At 48.7% G+C, this 11,300-nt stretch overlaps 1 protein-coding gene across 1 annotated transcript in view; it reads right to left on the bottom strand.

Annotated features, from left to right (window-relative positions):
• Positions 1-352: 352 nt before the first annotated feature.
• ACAD11 (acyl-CoA dehydrogenase family, member 11) overlaps positions 353-11,300 on the bottom strand; it is a gene marked incomplete at both ends in the record, with an annotated part of 23,706 nt that continues 12,758 nt past the window's right edge. The window contains 4 exons of the mRNA XM_010159401.1: positions 353-507; positions 1,694-1,765; positions 1,953-2,038; positions 3,263-3,329. Of these exons, the coding sequence (XP_010157703.1) occupies positions 353-507; positions 1,694-1,765; positions 1,953-2,038; positions 3,263-3,329 (380 nt within the window). The remainder of the gene's footprint in view (positions 508-1,693; positions 1,766-1,952; positions 2,039-3,262; positions 3,330-11,300) is intronic.

Below are 11,300 nucleotides of genomic sequence, written 5' to 3'. Positions count from 1 at the left end.
AAACCCCACACCAAAAGGGGGTGAATTCCGACTGTAACCACAGAAACAGCAGCTGTATGCCCCATCAGGGAAAGCAGAGTAAAACACACGAGGACAAAATCTGTACTGGAATGCAGCAAAGGATATCCAATTAATTGCCAGGAAAAAAAAAGATCCCGTGGGTTAGAGTGAAACACGGGAGCCTCGCAGTGTGATTTTTGCCTTTTGCCACCCGAGGCGTGACGAACGGGAACTCGAGGTTAGGGCACATCTGTTGCAGCGCCCATTATCGGAGCCGCGAGGTTCTGCGCGGGCGAAAGGGCGGGCGAGGCCGGGAGCACGTGAACCGAGGCAAAGAGGGGGACGCGCTTACGTGGCGGTAGAGTTTCTTCCCGAAAGCCTCCCTCTGGGCTGCACGCTGGCACATGATCTGCAGAGCGGCTTCAGCTGCGCCGAGAGACCTCATGCAGTGATGAATGCGGCCTGGCCCAAGGCGACCTTGAGCGATCTCAAACCCCCTGCCCTCACCTGGTCGGAAAGAAAAACGGGCACGTGCGGACTCCTTGATTCCTGCCCGAACGCTCCGTGGCTCCGAGTGTGAGTGGCCTCCCAGCACCAGAGCCAGAAGCAACCTCCTTGCAAGTTGGTTTTGCAGAACGGTTGTGTTTGTTTACTCCAACTGGACCGACACTGACGCTCTGTTAACAACACTTACACACCAGGATAGTTTCTGAGAGGGTTTGGTTTTCCTGATTTCACTTAAACGTCACTAATCTTACACGGAGAAATACATCTGTGAGATTTGGTGTGCGAATTTGGGGGAAGACTGAGGTTTCCAGGTCCTAAGGCTGCTCAAGACAGAAAGTCTTTCAGGGAAATAAAAGCAGCAGAGAAGAAACACTGTAAATCCCGATTTCTTCTAAGCGACAGTAGTAGAGCAGAGTTCTCCCTGCCGAAGGGCACAGTGCCAGCCGGCATGTCCTTTCACCTTGTTTTTTCCCACTCTGCTAGGGCTGCAGGCACCCAGGCTTGGACGGCCACGGCCTGCAGCAGAAGGCTCTTCTTAAAGCCTGTGAGAACCAGTTTTGGGGTAAGAACACTCCCGGAAGTGCCCGCTTTGCTCTGCTTCAGAGAAGGGATTTTCATGGGACAGCTCCAGCTGCCTGGCTTCCTTCGATCCCCTTTCTGCTCTGAAGCAGGAGGTAGGCTGCTCAAGGAAGAGGGGGCTCCCTCTGACATGTCTGAGACCCTGCCTCAGCTGACCCTGCCTTCAGTGCCTGAAGGAGGCTACAAGGAAGCTGGGGGGGGCTTTTTACAAGGGCCTGTAGTGACAGGACAAGGGGTAACGGGTTTCAATTGAAAGTGGGGAGGTTTAGATTGGATATCAGGAAGAAGTTCTTCCCGGAGAGGGTGGTGAGGCACTGGCACAGGTTGCCCAGAGAAGCTGTGGATGCCCCATCCCTGGAAGTGTTCAAGGCCAGGCTGGATGAGGCTTTGAGCACCCTGGTCTAGTGGAAGGTGTCCCTGCCCATGGCAGGGGGGTTGGAACTGGATGGTCTTTAAGGTCCCTTCCAACCCAAACCAGTCTGTGATTCTATGATGACCGTGGCTAACATGGCTGTAAGAGCTACAGCAATTCATCAAATAAACCACCTTTTCATAAAACAGAGGTCCCTGCGGTGTGTACCAAGAGGGCATTGGCACTGACACTCACCCAGTATGATATTGGAGACGGGTACTCGCACATCATCAAAGTGTATCTCGAAATGACCTCCATGGAGCTCGTCTGCAGGGACGGGGAAACCACAACAGCAGAGAAAACCACAGGAAGATAAAAATACCGGCCTTCAATCCCTAACCCCTTCTCCGTACATGCACTTTACAGATTTGTTTCATACACAGTATTTATCAGTATTACTGCAGCTCCTGAGCTGGACAACCAATTACTGCACATGCAGCTGACAAAGACCTACCCAGATAGCCGAACACGGAGAGAGGCCTGATCAGCTTCAGCCCAGGTGTGTCCATGGGGACAATGACCATACTGTGCTGCTCGTGCCTGCCCGAGACAAAAGGCACAAGTTGCGATTAACTTTGAGCCTCCCCCCACTTTCTTTATTGTCCGTCCTCAATTCGGCGCTCGCACGAAGCCAACGGTGAGATTTCTCCATACGGATCGCAGCCCCGCATCCCGCGACGTGCGAGTTCCTCACCATTCCCCAGTCGCCAGCCAACAGGTGAAAAGGTACCACTGGCACTTAATGCACCACCACCCAAAAACTGCCCCTTCCCTCGCTTCCGTGCAAGTGCTCCTGTATCCCCCCGTCACCTTCCTCCCCCGCCCCGCCTCTCCTTTTTTTGTTCTCAAAACTTGTTTATCGTCACCATCCTCTTGGCTTGCCTATAGTTTAGGAAAAAAATCCCCATGTTTAAATTCCTACAGAATAGATAAGGTCAGTGATTAGTCACACAGAGCTGGAGGCGACACCCCACGTCCCTGAACTCTCCGGTTCTAGTGCTGTGGTATCACACACTCCCCTCCGTGAACTTCTTCTCCACTTCCAAGAGCTCAACGGATGCCACCCTCCACACAGCCGCCGGACAAACTATCCCGTGTGCCGTAAGCGGAACCTAGCCAAGTCTAAAAACTTAACCGGTGGAATTTGGGCTGAAATCCAGCTTAGGGATAGAACTGTTCCAGTCCCTGTGCATTGCGAGCTGTGTGATTTGAATGGAAGCAGTCACAAAGCATTTCACTCACCACTTGTGTACGTTTTTGTAAAAGGCAACTTTAGTCTGGTAATGAGCTGAACAACCTATTTGTTTTAAACGAGGGGCAGGAAGTACCGTATTTACGCACGTAGGAGCGGAACGAGCTGGGCTGATTAAAGATGTGCAACGCTCTCTGCTCACACAACCTGATGTAACGACCATCCCACGGTTCAAATGGGAATTTCTCTACCTGCAGGTGGCTTTGGGAAGAACTGAGCAGGTAACTTCAGGCCTCTGATGTGCCCCTTGTGCTCCTTCTGCTTGGGGAACCTCTGATAATTTTGGGGTTTATCATTTAAGCAAGTGATACTTCCTCTTGTTAACTGCTTTATATCCTGTACTCGGCAAAACAGGAGCTTGGGGGGCAACAGACACGCACAGGTCTAAACTGCCCTGCAACTCAAGGGCACATCCAACCCACCAGTGTTCCACTCCACAACGTTTTGGTGAGCAGTGACTCCTCCAGGAAGCAAGTTTTAGGTAACCGTTTGAACCTCTGAGGAATCCTTACCTGGACGCTGAGGAGTTTTTGGTCTTGCCCATTACAATTGCCACTTTGCAGTTGGGGTTCCCGGCACCTTAAAGAAGTCACAAACACAAAGGTGTTTTCAACGCGTAAGTCTCGGCGGAGGGTCACAAGAAGGGACCTTTTGTGCTACAGGGGCAAAAGCGTGCGACCTACTCCCGTGTTTACACTCTGAGTAATCAGACTGGAACAAAACACATCTGATATTGCTTAACATGGGAAAGGGAGTTGGCTTGTGGGAAGGGGAACAATGAAAAGCCAGACATCCAAACCCTCCAGGATCCAGCTCCACCGTCTATTCCTCTGAAAAGAGGACAAGAAGGTACTTGAACTGGAATCCGATCGCTTCTGCCCCGGTTGCAGGTATGCAAATAAGCGTGACACAAAAGCAAGGGGAGACGCCGCGAAGGTACAACTTCTTCAAACCGTAGAGGCTGGAGATCTCGGTGGGAGCGCAACGCCAACCACGTCACGCGCGTCTGCCCGTCGAAGGGTCACCCCCAGGACGCTGCTGAGGTTCTCTTTTCCCTCTTTACGCAAATGATTTTGGTTTGCCCTCCGAAGAAAGGGCTGGGTGGGAATCCCTAACTGAAAATATCGTGCTAGCGTTTCAAGCCATTGGTAACCTTATCTGGGACTGGGCTCTGCAGCTAAAGCTAACATTGTAACGTACATGGCCTAACGATTCTACCACTAATTAAAACGGCTTTTTGTTTCCAAGAGCCTTAATCCTTGTTATCTTTTCGTGTCAAGGTTTCGCAGTCCCACAGCACACACTCCCATTCCTTTCAAGGCCTCGCAGAGACAACCCAGCTGGGGAAGGGGGAGCCGGGTTCCGCCAGCCGCACACGTTTGATCGCTACCTCGGGGCAGATGACAACCTTCGCCGAGATTCAATTCGAGGTTCAATCTGCGCCCCCTTGCTTTGTTCCAAGCTCAGGAGTTGACTTGTCCGCTGCCCTGGCAGCATAAGCTTTGGGAGCCTCTGGTGTGGACAGTACAACCACCTGCCATGGAGCAGAGTTACTTCCTCCTAAGGACAGGTGACCAACCCCAAAATCACACCCATCTGCTTTGCCATGCGCTACCCTGCAAAGGGACACACTATGTTCTGCAGGGCTGTCTGACTCTCCCCCTTTTCCACAGAAGGTAAAGAACGACACATGTGGGATTTCCTAAACCTAAATAAATAAAAACTGTTTATCTTGAAGTGAGGTTTACAACAAAAGATATTTTGACTTCCTGGAATCTCTTGAAAAGCTGTTTTGTAAACAACCCTCAAGTTGCACCCCTGCTTCAAAGGCCAGCAGATTTCACCAGGGTGTATGAAAAAGATCAGCAGCAGCTTTCACGCTGAACTTCGTGAGGAGTTCACTGGGAGCCAGGGATGCGGTCAGATGCTCTAAATCATTAGCACAAGTTTCTGGAAGGAAAATGAATACCTCCATTTCTTATGTGCTTTTTCCTATCTGGGCACAGCAAAGGCAGGCAGATTCCCGGCCTTCCTACTCCTTAGAGTCTGCAGTTCTGAAAACCCCAAACACATTTTATGCAACTCTGACCCATAAATACCAGGAAGAAATGCTGATGGAAGAATCTGAAAGACTCCAGTGCTTTGGAAGAAACGCAGACCGCCTGGATGGAATAAATCTCCTTCCTAAATGGCATTTCTGTGTTACTTCAAAGAAGCTGCCGGAGGATGAGGGGAAGAGTCAAAGCCTGTCATTTTGGCAGGGGTTACAAGCAGTTTTGCAAGAAACTTACAACTGAACTAAGAGAAATAGCTTAGATTTCAGAAGGTCGGTTTTAAGCATATTCCCACATTGATAAGCTTTCTCATAAGCTTATTTATGTATTTCCCTGTACAACCTGTGCAAAACTTTTCAACCACGATGCTGCCACCCTGGAAAGCATCATGAGTTTGAGTGACGTACTTTTATGTTTTTAGCCCTTCACAGCCCTCACGTAGGCAAAGACGACGACCTTGCAAACTGTGCTCTGAGGGTTGATCACAATCCTAGGAGAAGCCTCATCTTTGCTACCGGGGCTGTAACACGCCCAGGATTACCGACCTTCACGCAGTCAACCCGTTGAGGTTGTTGCGGGTGGGGAGTACTACATGTGCCACAGACACAGACAGCACAACCTTTACCGACTGAAGCCACCATACAACCTGGTTTCAGAAACCAACAGCACCTAGTTCTTGCAATCCAGTAATCTGGTTTTCAGTGCCCAGTCTCCAAATTTTTGGCTAAGACAACTAAGGCAGGAAAATCTATTACTTGAAGGCCCAGAATACCTACGACTCTTGCCATCTTGGCGGCTGCGCAGCGAGCCAGGTGGTTTTCCCTCATCTTCTCCAGGTAACACTGCTGGGCATCTGGTAAAGGGTACGATGCAGCTGTGAGCCAACGGTCTACAACCGGTAAGCACAGACAATGCTGGGGTTCTGCAGCTCATCGGCAAGAGCTCCGCAGTCCTGCCACTGCCTGTGGCTGCTGGTCATTCCCAGCTAGAGCTTAGATGGGGCCCGTGGAAGCACCTGCTCCCAGCAACATTTAGGTATGGTTTTTTTCCTCACCTTCATCCCACTTTTACAAAGCCACAAGCTCTTCTTAGTTAAACAAGGTCCACTGTCATTTTGCATTCACTCTTACTACATAGTTTTTGTTCTTTTTGAGCCTCTACTGAAATCCATTAACACGCGACAGCATTATGTCAGTACCCTGACTGGAAGGTTCCGTCCCCCCTGCGCCCTGCAAAGTTCAGAGGAGCCTAAGCACTGTAATAAACAGCAGAGGATCTACACGAACTGCCTTCTTACAGCCTGCCCACGGGACCTCTTGGGAGAGTAACACAACTGTCTTTTCTGCAGGCAACACAGAGCTATTTCCCTGGAAGCTTTCTCAGATCTGCCGTGACTATTCCCTCTCTCTGGGGACCTGAGGCACAGACCGTTCGGAATGGAGAAACTCACTTATTTTGAAGAGGTACAGCCCAGGCCCCTGAGCAACGACACAACTGGCGAGATGCAGACGTGCTGGGAGCAACCCGAATGCCTCGTCTGCCACTGTGAAGAACACTCCCGGAGTGCTGTGATGACTCCAGAGAAAAACACGGCAGAAAGACACACAAGTATTGCAGCACTCTTCCTCTAGACTACAGTTCCTCTCCCGACCCATTTTTCTTTCTTGTGACTGCAGATTAAGCTAGAAGCATGTGGAAAACATCTGCCTGCTACATTCTTGGCTTCCCATTTTGAAAAGCCTGTCCTTTCACGTATTCCAAAATAGCTGAAGCACAGACAGGCGGCTAATCCAGCTATGGCAGGTGCATCAATTTAGCCAGTGTGCCAAAAAGCAAAACCTAACCTCTGGTCCGCTCAAAATCTCTGTTTCTTGGCATCAATATTGCATTTACTGAAACTCATTTCACTGCCTCAGGACACAGGCTAAAGCAAACGAAATACAAGCTCTGGAAGATCATGGAAGGCTCCTGAGCACAAGGTACTCTTGCACGAGAGATAAATTCCACTGTAGAGATTGTGGAAATTTAAGCATGATCCAGTCATTTTAGGGATTCTTAGCACAGGTAGGTCCGTGCCTCGGTGCAGAAACATTAATGGCTGCATGGAAGCTGCAGAACTTGCGGAGGAAAGGAAAGATGGACAAATACTGACTCTTCATGATGCAGACAGCACAAAGAGGGGGAAACCTCATGGGTGGAACAGCATCCTTTTAGATATCTTCTACAGCATCTGCCTGGCTTGCAGTTCCTGTAGAAATACTATCAAACACTTGGACGTAAGTCTGACCGGTAACATTCCAGTCCTGGAGAACTCTCCCCCAGGGTGCAGGACTGTCAGCTTCTGCTCCAGCTGACAAATTTCCAATTGCCTTCACAACCCTCCCTTATCACCTTCCTGGTTTTGTTCAGTATCACATGCTAAAAGAGCAACCTCCCCTGCCATAAACAATGCAAACTCATCTTTCTATTATATCCCCTAAAAGGTTACTTAAAAAAGAGATATAAGGATCCCTTAAAACCTTATATAGGCAGCCACCAAAATCACAGCAGTGTCCTGCGGAAAGAACAGAGTGATACCCTACAGGTGACTGGGCCCCAGACAGACCTCCCCCTCTTTCTCTCCTTTTCACCTTTCAAATATTTGACTTCATGGAAGTCTTTTAATTATGGAAAAAAAAAAAAAAACCAAAAAACAGCCACATGTGGACCGTCAGAAATAAAACACCACAGTGAAGTAGTCAGGGAGTCTTGACCTTCGAAAGAATGCTCACATTCTGGCTGGAAGCGGGAGGAATGTAGGAAACGTACGTGTTCAACACGAGAGGAGTTTCCAGGAAAACAGGATTTGTAGTTACTGGGTTTTTTTAAGCTGGCAAGTCAAAATGAAAGTGCAACTGACTTCCAGATGAGGGTGGGGTGCTTGAAGTCAAAATGCAGTGTGTCAGACCAAGTGAGATCATTTCGCTGAAGCACATCTCGGCTGCAGTACCTGCTACCAGTCTGCTGGCAAAAGGTTAGTCTTGGTTTAGTATTTCCTGTTCTGCATATTAAATGTGCTATACTTGCTGGATTTACATAGAGAAAAGCTAGGATTTACTTTTAGCTAAGTGGGCTTTACAGAGAGACATTTCACTAAGGTGCTCGGTTCCAGTCTTAAAATTAGATTTGTTCAGTAGAAGCACAGAATGCTGCTTAATTCATTACTCTCTGTTTAACCCGGGGAAATTAACTTCATTCAACGTGTATTAATACAATCCCATGCCAAGGCTAAACACGCAGAACCACTGAGTTTGTATCTGAAGGGAAGACTGGGATAATTCTGCAAGATGCAAAGCTGTCTCTTGATATACCTATTCACACGCCTCCTACAAGACGGCGCTGGATAAAGCAGCTGAGGCTGCGAGCCGTTTGGGTGCCTGGTAAGATTCCTGTCTGTACCTAGCGCCCACAGAAGCCTCCAGCTGCACGATGCAGCGCACCCGCAGCAACTCGCTCCTGTGAGAAATTCCACGTGGGCACCCGGCGGTCGCTGTGCGGGACGGAGACGGAACTCAACCTGTCCCACCGCTGCCCAGCACGGGGCTCCCACGGGACTGCTCCGCTTCATGTACTGGGCACGTGAGAAGCGACACCAATGGGAACGGCAGATACCCGCAGGTCTGCTAGCCAAAACCTACCTGATTTTTAAGGGAGGAATGCCAACTGTTGCGTTTCAGATAAATCTGTCGCCATCAAGAACCCGGGTGAACCAAAAGCAGCGCAGCAGGTTCCTCGTCACAGCCAACCCGTTTTGTGACACACAGACTTAGCGATGCTTGCGCTGAAATGTTTACTGGGTTGCTTTCAAGCAAATTTCCCAGTGATCCAATTTGATCAAGCATTCCCACATGGGTTCCGTAAGAAGTGTTTTAGACCACAATGAACTCCTTTCGGTTTAATTTTCCTCTAACCTTGGCTACTCTCCCTGCAGCAGCTCCTCTCGCACCAAAACAGACACATTCGCTGCTGATGGCTGAGTCTCTGCTCGGAGCTGTAAAAGATCAGCCCGCTGACAAATCCTGCTAACACAGCTTGTTAGGCACAGGACAGGCGTCCCTGGCAGAGCTAACAAACAGAATTGCTGCGGTTTTCCATTCTGCACACCTCGCTTAGGGAATGACAGATTACAGGACTTGAAATCAGAGTAATTATTGCTTAAAGTTTAACGGGAAGTGTTCCAAAATGTTAACAAAATAATCCAACAAAGTCACTGAGGATGACAAACAGTTCATTTCTAACTAATACACTTCTAAAAAATTTAGAGAGCAGCTTCATTGAAAAATTAAAAAAAAATAAGCAAAAACAGAAATTATTCCTTTTTTCCTATTGGTCTGCATTCCTGAATATGAGATCAATCAGGAACTTATTTTTCCTGTTTGAGAGAATACATCAAAAAAAAAAGAGACACTGTTTATAATAAAGGCTTGGCAACCCTTCATTTAAGCCCTTGTCTGAAAACCAGAAATGCTATTTGGAGTTTTTTCAAGCTTGAAAGAGCCAAGTTGTAGCTCTGGGGCAGAATATCAGATAAGAGTCTGCTTCCAGTAACACTGGCCTCAGATTCTGAAACACTGCAGATGATGAGAAAATGGGATGTGATTTTCTTTCTCAGCTACTTTTTGCTACTGCTACTAAGAAACCTCAATCCCATTTATTTCAAGAAAACAGGGCGCTACAGGACTGCTGTTTGCAATAGAAAGAATTTCAGCAAATTAGTCAACAGACACAATTACAGGAAAAGAAGAAAACACCGCAGGACATGACTTGCTTAAGCCATGGTCTGAAGATAGGAAAGGCTGGAATTTGAACTGGCAGTGAGAATGCAGTCTTAATGTTTACGGAGTAAATCTGCCATGAGATAGTACCCGAACAAACCGCAGAGCTGCTGAGCTGTTGGGGCACTTGTGGGCAGTTCTGTATGTGATAAGATTCCTTTCAGTCATAACACCCTGAGAAGTCGCCAGCTGTCAGATGCAGCGTACCCACAGCAGTCTGATTCTGTGAGGAATTCCACGTGGGCATGGCTCGCCGTGTGGGATGGAAACGGAACTGAGCCTGTTCCACAACTGACAGCGCCGCTGTGCTTACGCAGTGGGCGGGTATACTGTGCCCGAGAAACACGCAAGCTCATTCTCCCGATTTTATACTCATACCCCAGATTTGCCAGAATTTACGGCAGCAGGCGCAGAATATTGTCAAACCTGACCGAGTGAGAGCAGTTCCAGCAGTGCCGGCTCCCTCCCCCTTGTGAGGTGCACTCCACGCCCCTTGCAGTCTCCAATGGCTAACCAACGCGTTTCGACTGAACCCGTTACTGTGCACTGCCCACGCGACGCAGCTGGTTACCCCGCCTCACGGGAGAACTTGGGGCTGTCTCTTCTGCCAGCTCTCCTTTGAGACCATCTAACTCTACTCCCATTATTTACGAACTTATTCCTAATATCCGACTTCCTTAAACTTTAAACAGGGCGTAAGCAACCCTGAGCAAAGGGTTTACGTTTCAACAGAAATTTTAAACCTTAAAACCAGTAGAAATAATTCTTTGGTGCTCCCTTCTCCCCTCCTTTTTGTTTTGTATCTTGCAGCTTTGCCATGGGCTGGGAGATTAATAACTCAACTGATTACTGGATTGAGTACGAGGAGTATCACCTCAACTCTGCTATAGATTACAATACATATGAGCTTCTCTGTGAAAAAAGCGATGTGAGAAATTTCAGTAAATCATTCCTCCCCGTGTTCTATGCATTGGCTTTCACTGCCGGAGTCGCTGGGAATTCATTAGTGGTGGCAATTTATGCCTACTGCAAGAAACTGAAGACCAAGACGGACGTGTACATCATGCATCTCGCCATGGCTGACCTGCTCCTGCTCTTCACGCTCCCTTTTTGGGCTGCAAACGCAGTGCAGGGATGGGAACTTGGAAACCCAATGTGCAAGCTCGCTTCTTCTCTGTACACCATGAACTTCAGCTCTGGCATGCTGTTCCTGGCCTGTATCAGTGTGGATCGATACAGGGCCACTTGTGAATCCCAGGGTCAGAGGAGAATGGGTAAGCACTGCAGCGTTACCTGCGTCTGTGTCTGGCTGTCTGCCATCTTCCTCAGCATCCCCGAGCTGATATTCAATCAAGTCAAGAAACACAATGACAGGAACGAATGCCTTCCTGTATTTCCAATGAACATGGAAACCCTCTTAAAAGCGAGCATTCAGATCCTGGAGATTTTTGCTGCCTTTCCTAGTAATGCTGATCTGCTATTCAGCCACTGCTCGGGCGATCTTCAGATCCGCAAACGCTAAGAAGTCTCGGCCTTTCCTGGTCCTGCTGGCAGTAGTGGCTGCTTTCGTTATCACCCAGCTGCCTTACAACATCGTCAAGTTCTGTCGAGCCATAGATATCATCTACACGTTGATCACCGACTGCGATGCAAGCAAAACCGTAGACATCGCGCTGCAGGTC

This window comes from Eurypyga helias, unplaced genomic scaffold (assembly GCF_000690775.1).
Source record: "Eurypyga helias isolate BGI_N326 unplaced genomic scaffold, ASM69077v1 scaffold28159, whole genome shotgun sequence".
NCBI classification, from domain to species: domain Eukaryota; kingdom Metazoa; phylum Chordata; class Aves; order Eurypygiformes; family Eurypygidae; genus Eurypyga; species Eurypyga helias.
The sequence above is the reverse complement of the archived record's forward strand: the minus strand, read 5'-3'. Positions and strand labels throughout refer to the sequence as shown.